This window comes from Vanessa tameamea, chromosome 6, assembly GCF_037043105.1.
Source record: "Vanessa tameamea isolate UH-Manoa-2023 chromosome 6, ilVanTame1 primary haplotype, whole genome shotgun sequence".
In the NCBI taxonomy this organism is placed as follows: domain Eukaryota; kingdom Metazoa; phylum Arthropoda; class Insecta; order Lepidoptera; family Nymphalidae; genus Vanessa; species Vanessa tameamea.
The window spans coordinates 7,203,496-7,218,195 of NC_087314.1; the positions used below are offsets into that span (position 1 = coordinate 7,203,496).

Consider the following 14,700-nt stretch of genomic DNA (forward strand, 5'->3'; position numbering starts at 1 on the left):
ACGATATCATTTGTAAATAATTACAACTAAATTCTTACATTAATTAATAATTATTTATTTACAGGAATAGTCTATTAATAATACCGAAGTTAGCCTGCCAAAAAATGTTGCACAAAAATATTTATAAAATAAAACAATGTGAAAATTAAATAAAACTACCAAGAAGCAGAAAGTCATAGCATAAAATTAAAAAATGAAATGATGCGAAACTTAGGAACCAAGACTACATACGTGATATTATCAATAAGATTATAAAATGTTTCCCTAAGTTGGTTTCTCTTTTCTAATAACGAAACAAACTTTTTAGTATTCCATTTAATCTTTTATACAATCGTGTAACTTTGTTGTTTCCATGCTTTCATATAAATATTAAAAATAATTTCATTTTCTAAAATACCTGATACAGAACATTTCTTCGTTAAAATTTAATGTAGGTATAAGGATATATAAAACAAGCTTTCATTTGGCAGCCATTTGTTTAAATTTTAGTATATTGTTTTTATCACTAGCAACAAACGTGCGGGCGTTTAATTTCAGCCCAATCGGTTGAGTAAGTCTGATTTAAAATTCAATTGCAAAATTTTATATATACTGATTAACAGGCGATGTTGAATAAAATCTTGCGATTATATAAAGCAAGCATAAACAAGTTGTAAAGTGTACACATTTTTATTTTATGTCATTAATAATACAAGTGTTTGACTATTACTTCCTTGTATTTATTTAGCGTCCATTTTGATATATAATTTACTTTAATATCTAAAAATTACTAATCAGGTGACGTTCCAATAGAAATTAACTAAATTTTGTATCGGTCACTGTGGCGGAGAGCGTGGTGAATGGTTGGATTCTTCGCAGGGAGAGTGGCGTTCTTCTTCTGTATTGTACTTATATTCTCTTTCTCCCGTTTGATGTTCAGAACCAGAAGGCGTTGTTCGTCCATCTTGATTTGAAGTAGCTTCTAGGGGAGGAGCAGTTGATCCAAATGGCATCCCCTCAGTGCTATAAGCAACATCTCCTGTTCCTACATATTCTGAAGGTTGATAACCGTAACTATTTAAGCTGAAAAATAAATTTTATTATTTTTTTTTTGTCGAAATAGAAAATATAAGTAAACGCTATTATTTAAATTTTGTCGAATTTTTAATAGATTATTAGATATGATTAGATTAATAGATTACGGTCACCGACCATGGTGAAAGTAGCCGTAACCGAAATTTCGAAGTAAAAATCTACTTGGTAATAAATAAATAAACTGACGATATTTTTGACATTATAAGAATATATGGTCATGAAGAAATATGATTTAGTTACCTATTGGGCCAGTAAGAAATGTCTTCGATTGTATGGTGAGCGTAAGGCGCATATGCATGCTGGTAGTACGGAGAATGATGTTGTGCTGGTGCTTCGTATTGCAGAGGATACAGCGGCGCAGGTGCTGTTGCGGGTGAAGCAGTATTGGTTGGAGGTGCCGGCGCGTACTCAATAGGAGCGGGGTAGGCATGAGGCGGAGTGCGATATGGCGCAGGTGACGCATTTGGTTGAGGAGAACTATTTCCTTGAGGTGAGCTCCAGTAGCTGCTGCTACTTGCCCAAGTGTAGTTTCCACTACCATTTGCTGCGGCTGCTGTAGATCGTTCCGAATTGCTGTAAGTGGCTAGAATAATAATGTATACATATTTATTATTTGATGTAAATTGTATAATAAATGTACGTATATTCGTTACTTTTAACTATATAAAATTTGCATTGAAGATTTTATAATAATGAATTATAGAGGCCGCTAAGATGATGCAATTTTTAATTTAACTTTTATATTCCCGAATGAAAAACATTGTTCGTTTATTCTAGGCATTGCAATTACGTTTTTATTTGATGGTAATCGATGCGCCTTGCATTGACGTCGAATGAGAACAAACGACAATACTTTGCCATACGGAAATAATTCATTGAAAAATTCGAAACAAGCTACCTTAAATGTCATATTACCTATATTCCTAATAATATTACTCATACATATAGATGTATATAGATACAACATATTATTATATGTATACTATTAGGAATATGTTAAACCAGTATAAGTAGTAAATTGTCTATTTGACTTCTCTGACGCTGTGAAAGTCTACTGACATTATACCGGCTAACTGTGTTTACACTAAGAACATTATTCCCAATACATAATTAGAATAAATAGCCTGAAAGGATAATATCCATAAGATCATAAATATGTCTAATAAAGGATTTATTAAAACAGTATTCTTACATGGTGGCGATAAAGTCCGGGGTCGTGATGGAGGCCGAGGCGGGTAGGGCGCCGGTCTCCTTGATGATGAATTGCTGTTCCCATATAACGATTGTGATGTTACAAACCATCCACCAACTAAAAACAAAATAATTGATTTGATTACGCTTGAATTTTTCACATTAATAAATTAATGTTCTATTAGTTTTTTTATTTTTAAATAATATTTTATATGGTTTATATAAACTCACATTGTGGGTATTGATGTGGTGAGGAACTTTGTTGCGGATAATGAGTCCCAACGAAATCTCTTTGATAATAACCTTCAGGTCTCTCTTTAGCATCCAAAAAAGCCTTGGCGAAAGGGTTATACTTTATTTTCAACGACGTCACTTCTTCGTTCTGATAGGCAGTTACAGCTATGAATTGTGTCTCCGGGAACGGATACGTCATGATACGGCGAAGATCGGTACCAACTTTCACTAAATGTACACGTGGTTCGTATTTGTGTAGAGAATTCAGCATTATCTAGAAATAAAATATGAGGTTAAAATTTTAAATATTTTAATTTTCTATATAAATAATTCCAACGCGCGCAATCTACTTTTCTGCAATGAAAAATAGTCTGCGCGCGAGAGTTATAAATGATTACGTGAAAATCGTTCATCTACGTGCGTCCAACAATTAGACCACGTTCTATAAAACCTATATCAGATGAAATTAAAATTATTTTTACTTTAATATGGAATAAACAAATTTAAATGGAAATCACAGTAAACTTAATAGTTCTAAAATAAGATAATTATATAATATCTCCAATTCTTAATAAGATATTAGATTAATTATGTTTTTAGAAATTTTAAACAATTACTCTGGTAGTGTAGTTAATATTGTATCTAATGAGAAAGAAGGAGAAAAAAATTAATTTATTTTTCTCTTCTATTTTAAAAACGCATTCCTCTTAGTTTGTAATTATTTTTAAGTTATTCACTTTAGGTACTAGCCGTTTTAAAATATACTTAAGTATAATTATAACTCCAATCAAATTACTTCGAAATGAAAAAAAAAACTCGATTTGGAATTAAATTTAATTACGTATTATAACCGCCGTAAAACGAATGGGTATATATACCGTAATTTATAAAGTTTGCAAGATAATAAATAAGTAATTTAATGTTACTCCAGTTTGTATAAAATATTATTATAATGAAAATTAAGCATTAAGATCCGTAAACATTGCGATGAAACAATAATTATTACAAATGATTGTGCGCACGGGTACCCGCTAAATAGTTGGTAAAGCTACAGATTTCACACCGAGCCGTCAACATATGGATCTGGATGTATCAGATGTTTGCTTTCATAATCATTCGCACCACATACAAGCGTGAGAAATAGCTTCTATGAAGTAGCGGTAGCCAAGAAACTGTAGCATTGTAACACCTTTGTGTAACAGGCTTTCTATTATCAAAAATTAGTATTCTGTCAGTTCTTGGTACTGTTAATTATGCTCTGTTTTAACTGATGAGATGAACACAAAGAGAAAATCTCATTTGTAAATAAAGAAGCAACGGTAAGCAAATAAACTAAAATGAATGCAGTATTGATTTGCTTGTACAAAACAAGCAAGTAAACATTAATGGACATGTACGAAAAACAGTATTTGAAAACGAATAAGGAACATGATAGTACACTGGATTATTTAAATCAATCGTAACTACATATTTCTCTTCAAACCGTGAACGTCTAAATTCTACTGGACAACTATAAAGTACTAGAATAAAATACTTTTTTAATAACTTAAAAATACTAAATACATCATAAGTACCTATTACTTATGATAAGTTTTGAACGTTACTCAGAGAAAAATTCGAATAAAGAAAAAATACATTAAGTTTAAATTTCAATACTACTAAATACCTACTTATGTTTATTTTAAATTAAGTACGTTTATTTATTTTTATATAAATGATGATCCTATATAATAAACAGGATTAAGATATGACATATACGAATTCGGGTTCGAATCGTACTAAGTATCTACATTATTTTATTTTCCAAATTGAATATAAACTAATCGTTATTAATTAATGAGGAGCCTTTTTTGTAATGCTATGCTGACAACTACTAAAAAAATTTACCTACTTAAAAATACAAAAGAATAATAATAATACAGAAGATGTACCGCGTTTCGAAAGAGGTTTAGTATTGTAGGTTTTATTATAGTATTGACATGAACAAGCAGGACAATAATATTGTAATGTTTCCGACGCCTTAATTCGATATATAATTGTTTTTTATTACATTAAAAATTTAAGATATTTTTTAAACTTGCCAATTAGTAAAATTAAAAAATAAATAATAATGCCATATTACTCAATACGTGATAAAAAAGGCGTGGCCCTAATATTTTTTTTTATTTTCAGGCAAGATATATAAATTATTTAATGATGGAAAAGTTAAGCACCATTGAGTTTCTTTCCGGTTCTTTCTATAAAATCTTGATTGAAAAACCGATGGTACCTCAACATTGAATATAATCTTCTAAAATAATGATAGAAACTAAAAACAATAAAAAAGTAGGTATATTACAGTCTCATTATTCAGTCCCAAAATTAGTACGGCTAGTTGAAAGATTTGTCATAACGACAACCTTTCTTATTAATAATATTGTCGAGTGTAGATTGCTTAGTACGAAAATTAAAGAAATAACTTCCTACTATAAGTAAACTTGAATACTAAACTGACTTATTTCATTCACTAACAAACTTTAATAGACCAAATGCCATTCCACTGTTATGGTGAGGCATATTTTTCAACATTACAGTAGAAAGTTGCGCTTTGAACGTCGTAGAATCTATAAATAACAGCACGCGCAGAATTTTGTTTTGTCGAAGTAAAATTAAATCGTTACATTTAATCTGTAAAGAATTATTAAAAATCTATTATTACAGTAATATAAAAAGTGATGTGCTATTTAAATTCGAAATTATTTTACCTGTCCATTTCCATTGGTCTTGTTCGTAAGTTTAACTTTTGCGAAGGATATAGGTTCCTTCATCCAATGAGCACCGAAGTTCGGACTTTCCGGATGTATATAAATAGCGTTGGAAGGTGGAACTTCAGCCTTGCCCCCAGGTACCTTTAAAATACAATGTATTAATGAATTAAGAGAAATGTCATTAAGTTCAATAATTTGTAACACACCCTCGTACGTCAAATATTTAGTAATACATTTTAATGCCATTTTAAATGTGTTTCTATGCTCAACTATGATACTCGGTTCAATTGTAAAACCTGATTGTAAAGTATGAAACAGTTAGTTTGTAAACAAAATAGGCAAAAGACAAGTCATAAAAACAGATTTGTAGTTGTAAAGTGATCTTTACTCACCCATTCGCCGTTAACGTATTTCCAACGGTGCGTGTCAACTTGAACAAATTCAAGGAGAACAGTGTACATGGCCGTTGGGTCCAGCCCACTGGCAGTAACTTTTACTACTGGGAACATACGTCTGAAACAAACATAGTTTTTTACTTTCGGACAAAACATAAGATACATTTTATGATATTGTACCCTTCGACACATTTTAATTCTCTTTTATTTCGGGCCATAATATAGTTTCTATAAAGTTTTCATAATACCAAAAAAATCCTTGGTATTTTGATTGAAGTGTCACTATCATTTTTTTCATACTAAGTATACCGAAAACCTAAGACAAAACTTATGATTTGTTCGAAAACTGATAAGCGTTATAATATTAAGTTAGTACTAAAATTATTATTTATTTTTCTGCCTCGTACCTATCTTTTATTGCCACAGACACATATCTTTGGTTCATAAACCAAGTCTGGTCAATAAAAAATATTCGGTTTTTAAGTCATGGAATTCCCAGTATGAACACTAAATCTGTAAGTTGGCAGGTTACACTCTTGTCCTGCCTTGGCCGTCGGAGTCGCAGTTGTCTAGTCTCTAAAGCATCATTATCGTCATCATGAATACTTTTTTACACCCCTCTTTTTAAGACACCCTTATTGACAACACACATTTATTATAAAAAAATTGAGAGCAAGGTAAATTTTAGACTTTCTTAATATTTTTTTATTTAGTGGAAATAGGTGCCTTCTAGAAAAAAATTGAAAAATTTAACGTGTACATCGACTTTGGGTAACAATACGCAGTTTTACATAAAATGTATGTCGGTATGGGCGTGCCGAGTTTAAGCGCGATAAAATTCGCTTTTAATAATAATCGCTAATTTATTTATGTATTTTATTAGGGTATCACAGTTATTTGTAATTAACAGTAGATACGTTAAATAAATACGTATTATTATTAGTCATTATTTATGTACTGTTATTCAGTATATGCTAGAACAATTAGCTTACAGGAGTATGAACGAAAAAGCATTTGTGTGGTAATTTAGTTGTCACTGGAATAAATAAATACACTTTTTTATCAGTTATTGTTTGTAAAATCAATTGTTTATTTATTTTGAGTAATTTTCGAAGTAAATGCACCAAGCCGAGGCTGAAAACCGGTGCCGTTTTCAACTCACCTATATATCCTTCAACCATACAAATTTATACGTGAAATTTAAATTGTATTTTTTTGTTTATGAATGTGTGGCCATAAAAGAGTTTCATTAATTTTTTTTATAATTTTTTTTAGAAAAAAAATATGTTTTTTCGTTTCAAAATTCTGTTTTATTTTAATAACACAAAATAATAATGTAACAAACACTTGTAATTTGATTATTGCATATTGTATTATTCAATTTAAAATAAGCTTGCTTTATAAAATTATCATTATACTTTGTAGTCAATGCGTCTATAAATATTTGTTTTATGTTTTTATGTTTAGTGCGTGATAAGCATCAACATTCGCGAGTGCTAACAGGGTGCTGAGGGGCGGCCAGTTTTCAACTATTAACACTGTAGGTCTTGCTCATTAACGTAGGGCGTCTAAACGATACCGCCCGCGCCATGCTCTACCCTTGACGCACTAACTGTCTTGTTTTAAATAACTATTCCAAGCCTTTGTTCACTTTATTATGCTATACATATATACATATAGATCACACCAATATTATAAAGAGGAAAGGTTTTGTTTTAAGAGGAAGAATCCTAACCCTAACGATAATGATAACAAAAATGTTTAATATTACATTATACATATACTTACGTTCAGTTTTTATATATTAGATATATAAAAAAAGGAAAAATATACTATTAACGTAACACTGAAAGGGTAGTTGAACTTTCATATTAAAATTATTTTATTAATTACTCAATATAGAACGTATAGATTTTTTTTAATAAATATGATTTATTAGCACTAAACTTAGTTCAATGTTTCAAAATCTCTATAACCCCATAAAAATATATAATACTTCGTAATACTAGACTAGCATTATTTTTAATGCAACGTTTATTTATTCAAAGACCTTTACTTTTAAATTGTCGTAAAAATGAACATAATTAATCCCTACACATTCAAAACAACTTAATGCTTCATTTAAATATATAGTGATCATACCCAGGCTATAAACTGTATTTTAAGGCATATTGTTCGTTTTTATTTCTTGCTCATTTGCTTCAATGTTGTTGCTCGTATTTAATTGTTGGTTGTTCTCAGAACAAAATAGTGAATGAATCATATTCCAGAAATTTATTAACCTTATCATTGATAATGTTATAAAATGATTGTAACTTAATTAAGCCATTTAGTCGAATAAAAATAATTTCGTTTATACTAAATTTTTATATCAGTATTTATGTACATAATTAGTCCGATATATTAGGCACCGATAAGCTTTTTTTTTATATAAAATAAATGTGAATTGCTCAGATTAATATAACATTGTATTCATTTTTAATTTAATTACTCACCTTCCATTCTTAGTGACTATCATTTCATTGGTTAGTGTCTGAAAACGAACCCACAATTCCCGGTCGTCAAGCGCAACATTGACTTCGCGCTCGCGACCTCCGCGCGAACTTCCACCCCCCACGGTCGGCTCCACGGCACTTAGTATGTGTGACGCTGCCATATTTCAACCTGTAAAAAATATTTTAAGAAATAAAGTTTGCTATTATTACATTTAAATTTTTTACATGTTATAAGTTTCTTAAGTACCTATATATTAATTAATTAATAAATACTTAAGATAATATCAGTACCTATATTATATAGGGGTTCAGTAATTTGGAATTATTTTCTTTGGAGTGTATAAAAGAACTGTTAAAGTTAATACGCGAAGCAATAAATTTGTGTATGAGAATAGTATAATTAATTCGCTTTTAATATTTATACATATGTATAACATTTTTATGTAACTAGCTGTACCTAAGTACTTTTGCATATATATATATTTTAAGTAACGATTATGAAAAGAGATTGTATAGACCATATACATTTAAACGTAATTTAAAAAAATATAAATTAAATACCAAAGTAAAATAATTCTTTATCAACACAAAATATTATATATATTTTTTGTATTTTAAAGGAACAATAATACAGTAAGCATACGGTTTAAGTACTGTTAATTATCCCAATATAGCACTTAATCTTTGAGTCAACGGATTATATAATAACGACGCAATTTATAAGGTTCTATGAAATTCCCGTATTACGAATCTACATAGCTTAAGATTAGAGTATATTTAATTATTCAAAGTATTTGTTATTAATCTCATTGCACTTCTATTTAATGGCACTCATCGGTGCATTTCAATAGAATCAATCAATATTAAAGATCGATTTCACTGCCTTATTACAGTTGAACTGCTTCCCGTGTCGATCAGATATTATCCGAAAAAAATATAGTATTTATATTATACTGGTCACCAAAAGCTTCCAGTCGAAGCTCTTCAATTTTAAAACGATCCACAATGCACTGTTGACTTGGACTTTGTCGTGGAAAAGTAGTTAAATAATTGACAAGTCTTAGATAGAAAACTTTTAATCAACCTTCACAAGCCTTGACTGTATAAATCAGTAGTAATTTTTGTACCGGATCTCAAACAATTATTTTCTCACTTAGCATCGATAGCTTTCGATACGAAAATGGGGATTTACGAATCGTTGTAAATCTCCGTTCTATAACAAAAAAAAACACGTGATGGGAAGTGGTCACCACAGACATTGGCATTGTGAGAAATGTTAACCATTCCTTACATCGCCAATGCACCACCAACTTTGGGAACTACGAATGTTATGTCCCTTGTGCCTGTAGTTAACACAACAATACTATATATTGCTGTTTAGCGGTGGAATGCCTAATGAGTGGGTTGTACCTATCCATATCCATCCATCCAGGTATCCAGAGAAGCTTGCACAAAGCCCTACCACCAAGTTCAAACTTAAATTCGACCTCCGTGGTCGAGTAGTGTGTACACCGGTTTTCATGGTTACGCCACTCCGAGGTCACGGGTTCGATTCCCGGCCGAGTCGATGTAGAAAAAGTTCATTAGTATTCTATTTTGCCTTGGGTCTGGGCGTTTGTGGTACCGTCGTTACTTCTGATTTTCGATAACACGAGTGCTTTAGCTACTTACATTGGGATCAGAGTAATGTATGTGATGTTGTCCAATATTAAAAAAAAAAACTTAAAATTCATGGTAATTCCCATAACAAGTCACTCCGATTAAATAAAAAATTAGAACAATCTTTTCTTTATCATCGTTCTTTGCTAATGGCAACATTATGATACAATCGCTGGTCGCTGTCCATCTAAGGACAATTTTGACTAATGCTATTAGGAAAATATTTATAAGAAAGCCCTATATTTATCAGGATTCGTTCACTCATTCGGGTAAGGAAACTCCACCTTGATAAAAATACCCGTTCACTATATGAAAAAGTTTATGTAATGCGTATAATGCATAATTTAGTACTTTATTGTATAATACTTATTATGTATACATGTGCGATTATGCTTGTATTGCCTATTCAAATCGAAGAATTAATAAAAATAAATATACCTAAGATTTAAATATTCAATGCGATTTTTCAGTAGCTCTGTTATATTATGGACTAGTAAAAGTTCTTGGTATATACGAGTATATCTATTCAAAATACAAAACTATTCCACTTAACTACTTATATCCACATTGATTTTATTTCCTAAGTTCTGATAGCAATTTCACACACATTAAAATGCAATTTCTACGCGAATCCATATATTTCGAGATGTCGACCAATAATATCGCGTTAATTCAAAGTCAACGTTGTTTTTTAGTGGAGTTAACCACTCCTCTTTTGGTTAGATTAGGCTATCATTATATTTAAATATGTATTATTTAAATTGTAACTATACTTGTGTATAATTTTGTGTATTTTAAGGCAGGGAGGCACCTTTAGTGCGTCTTCCTATATGTATTTCGATTCCAATTGTATACCTACACATACCATTTATATAGGTTTTATAAATCCACTTTAAAAATGGAGTGCATATACTGCACAAGTAATGATATAAATCTTATGCGTTGTTGTATAAAAAATCCGATTTGAACTCGCAATTTAGTTTTAATCTACTACGAACTGGACCAGTTAAAAGTTAAATATTTTATTCATTGTCATTGTTGTAAGTACAAATTACTTTCACCGTAATAACTTTCTAAGATATTACTATCTAGTAATATTCAAGTAGTCATCAACAATGATGTAACAAAGTTATATACCTGTATAAAATATGTTCGTACTTTCACGACTAACAGCAAAAAGGTGACGATTACAATTTACATGCGTATTTGATTTAAAGGCGCATCATAAACAAACATTACAAATACAATATTAACATATTATTACTGAAACATGCGATACAATCAACATAGCCTGGGCTTTGTTATAAGTTTTTTTCTCTATCTAATGAACTTATAGTATACAGTTCAACAATAATATTCAACATAATGTAAAGAAGTATCTCTATTTACTCATGTTTTCGTAGGTACACACTTACGATTTCTATAAATTTATTTCAGTAATTAATATAGGTATAAAATATAGTTTATGGTGTTGGTAAAGATCTATTTTTGTAGATAAGTAGCAAATTATAAAAATAAACATTAATGTGAACAAAATTACTCGTCACGTATATCTGCTGCAGTCAACATTTGAGGTACTGAGAGGAAAAAAAGGAGAGGATAATCACTATCGAGTAAAGTAGGTTAAAAATTACTTTACAGACTTATAAAAATCATTTTTTTTAGAAAACCCAATATCTATATAAATAAACATATATACATTTATATGAATATCACAAAAAAAAAGAATATTCTAATACTCTAAACTATTTTGCAACGGGAATATCACAGGATGATTAAAAAGGTAAATTGTCAATTTAAAGTACATTTTCAATTGTCACGTCAAACGACTATGTTGAACATGACTACTCAATCTCAGACGATCACCATTGGCCTAATAATCAGATAAATAATGAAAACGCTGTTTCAAATCAGAAATCTTGTGAAACGTACTTTAAAAAGGAGGTATGGAATATGCAAGTTTCTTCTGAATGTTATGGACAGATAACTCATTACGATTTTAGTTTATAGAAATATTTCATTGGCGTTCCAGATATGTGTGCTACAAAATTTATTTCCAAAACCTTATTTTTTACCAATGCAAAACAATTAAAAGTATTCTACATTTTAAAGACACAGAAAAAGAGAATGTTGATCACCATCAATCATCATCAATAATAAATAAATTGAATAACAATGTACACCGCTTAGGTATATGGATTTTTTTTTAAATTGAATCGCTTGAGACTTCAGAGATTTAATCAACAAGCTAATTTAGATCAATTAGTAATAGCAGCCAATTAGTGACTTGGCCTGCAAAACAACACCATACAAACAAGAAAATGATACAACGGTACCTATTGATCATCGATTTAGAAGATGTTATAATAGAGATAATATTATTTAAAAATATAGTTAATATAAAATAGAAGAGGTGTCCCTTGTGATATTTTTGCTCTAGAAGCCAATCAAAGCTATTCTGATATTTTTTTACACATATAAATGAAACCAACGCTCAGCATCATTTGACTTTAGCATCTAGCTAGACTTATTAAAATATCGAACTCAATAGAGTCAACTGCACTTCTAAAATCAAACATAACGATAAATTAATATCTATTCAAATAATTTAAATTATATATTAAATATCTAAACTTAAATTTATATATTGTTTACAAACATAACTAGATCATATTGTTATACACTGATCTTCTTTAAACGCAGCGATATTTGTTACGATAGTTTTACTATATTTAATAAATTTTGAAAATATATAGCAATAAATTATGCCGTGAGAGTGTACAAGCATTAAAGCCATAAGATGTATAGCATTATAATAAATGCGAAAGCAAATCTGTCCGCCTATCTGTCTATTTGTTGCTCTTTCACGGCCAAACCACAGAACCAAATTTGATAAAATTTGATATAAATTAAGCTTGAATTCCAAAGAAGGGCAAACTCTTTTTATGCCAAATACCTGACAATCAAACCCTAAAATGCCAGCGAAGACGCTGTAGGGAACTAGGACATCAGAATTTAAAAAAAAACACCTTAGAAGAAAGTAGAAAGAAGGAAAAAAAATCCACCTACTGTGTTTTAATTCCTTCTCAGATTTCTGTAAGTCGACAACATATTTGTCAACTAGATGTGATGTATATTATTTAGGTATAGTATTTTGATTTAATGTACACTACGGATGTATATTTTGTGAAACTATGTATGGTTTAGTATGTATTATACGTGTTGCATGTTAAGTATATGTTGCACAAGTACAACTTAAACGTATGTCTTAAGGTTAACTGGTAATTTATATTTATTTGTAAATATAAAATAATATATCGTGGAAGTGGAGGGGTATGTGGGACTCGCCGGTGCCCAAGACGCCGAGTGCGCCCCGGTACATTGGAATACCCACTAAAAAACCAGCGGTCTCCGTCTCTCGTCGGCGGGAGCCACGTGATCGCTTTCGCATACTACTGTGATGCCCTGACGGTCGGCCCGTCTATGCGGGCCTCCAACTCCTAGGGGGGATTCCTGGTGTACTGAGAACCTGCCTAGTCCCTGCCACGCCTATTGAGGCGATGGACGAAGGTGCGCGTAGTGCTTTTTAATGAAAGACCTACGTCATTGTATAAAAACTGAAAAATTATCTGCATAATGATCCCAATAGAAGTTGGAACGACTGACTCGTATGAAATACAGCCTAGTGACAGACGGAGAGACGGACGGATGGGCGGACTAAGAAGTCATAGTAATAGGATCCCTTATAGGATCCCGTATATGTTTTACCCTTTGGGTACGGAACCCTAAAAACTATGTTATCCATGGCCAGACAGTTAAATTTAATTAAATTGTAATTGTTCTTACTACAACGTACTACGGTTTAGTATAAAAGCTTAATTCGATATATATTTTTGGGTGACTATCAAAAGATGTTTTCTCAGTACCCACATTACATTTAAATATACATAAATAAATATAGTAATAGTTGTAGATATTTTTCTATTTTTTTTGTGTTACCTTTAATATTATGATTTGTGAAATGTTTAAATAGTTATTATAACTACAAACTTAAAAAAATCTTAAACGATTAGGCGCTAGTTAAGGACGACAAATATGTATTCAATTACAAAAAGTTGTAAAGTAAATGTAGTTACTCACTTATATTACAATATTAAAACGTAAAAAAAATAGTAATAGCATGTAACTGACTCACGGCTGGACAATAGCTTTAATGTCTGTGTAATATGAAGAGTCAATAGGGCAATGTCTTATGGGGCTCCTAGCGATGTAAAAAGTCGCAGATTCGAACCTGACCTGTAGGGCTATGTTCGTCCCCACTCCTAGCACAAGTTTTAACCTTTTTATTAGAAAGGTAAATTGGAATCCTAGTAATTCCTTAAAACTATTTTGCTGAAATTAATCTTCTCGCTCCAAGATACTATTAAAATTATATCCAATAAATACATTTTGAATTTAGTGATTACAAATCAAGTAACAATCGTTTAAGGTTTTATATACTTTTTGAATTGAGATTTGAAGATAACCTGTGTATCTTAACATTCATCAAAATGGTTACTGAAGCACATTGTAACCGTTTCGTCTAACTGAAACCATCACGAAATATTTATAGCAAATATGAGCTGAGATTTTATTGTACGTTTAGCTCACGATTCCTTCCAATGTTTATTGTACTTATTATCGAAGACTAGTCGACGTAGTTCAATATCCAAGAATCGACCAAATTTAGATTTTGACAAAAAATTGTGCTTATTTTATATGGAAATAAAAATATCCGTAAGGAATATCAATCGTTATATAAATATGTATAATTTCAAACACACCTATACTAATATTAAAGAGAGGTATGTGGTAGGTAGATGGTGCAGAAAAGAGCTATCCGAACTATTTACAATATTAGCTCTA

The 14,700-nt window shown here is 30.6% G+C and overlaps 1 protein-coding gene across 1 annotated transcript; it reads right to left on the reverse strand.

The window, feature by feature from the left end:
- Positions 1–643: 643 nt before the first annotated feature.
- LOC113393575 (T-related protein) lies at positions 644–8,297 on the reverse strand. Its single transcript, XM_026630548.2, has 7 exons — positions 8,137–8,297; positions 5,639–5,759; positions 5,244–5,387; positions 2,497–2,773; positions 2,267–2,383; positions 1,315–1,657; positions 644–1,062 (listed from the first exon to the last, which is right to left on the reverse strand). Exons 1-7 carry the CDS (start codon positions 8,295–8,297, stop codon positions 816–818), a joined length of 1,410 nt encoding a protein of 469 aa, XP_026486333.1. The 3' UTR covers positions 644–815.
- Between the last annotated feature and the right edge of the window lie 6,403 nt (positions 8,298–14,700).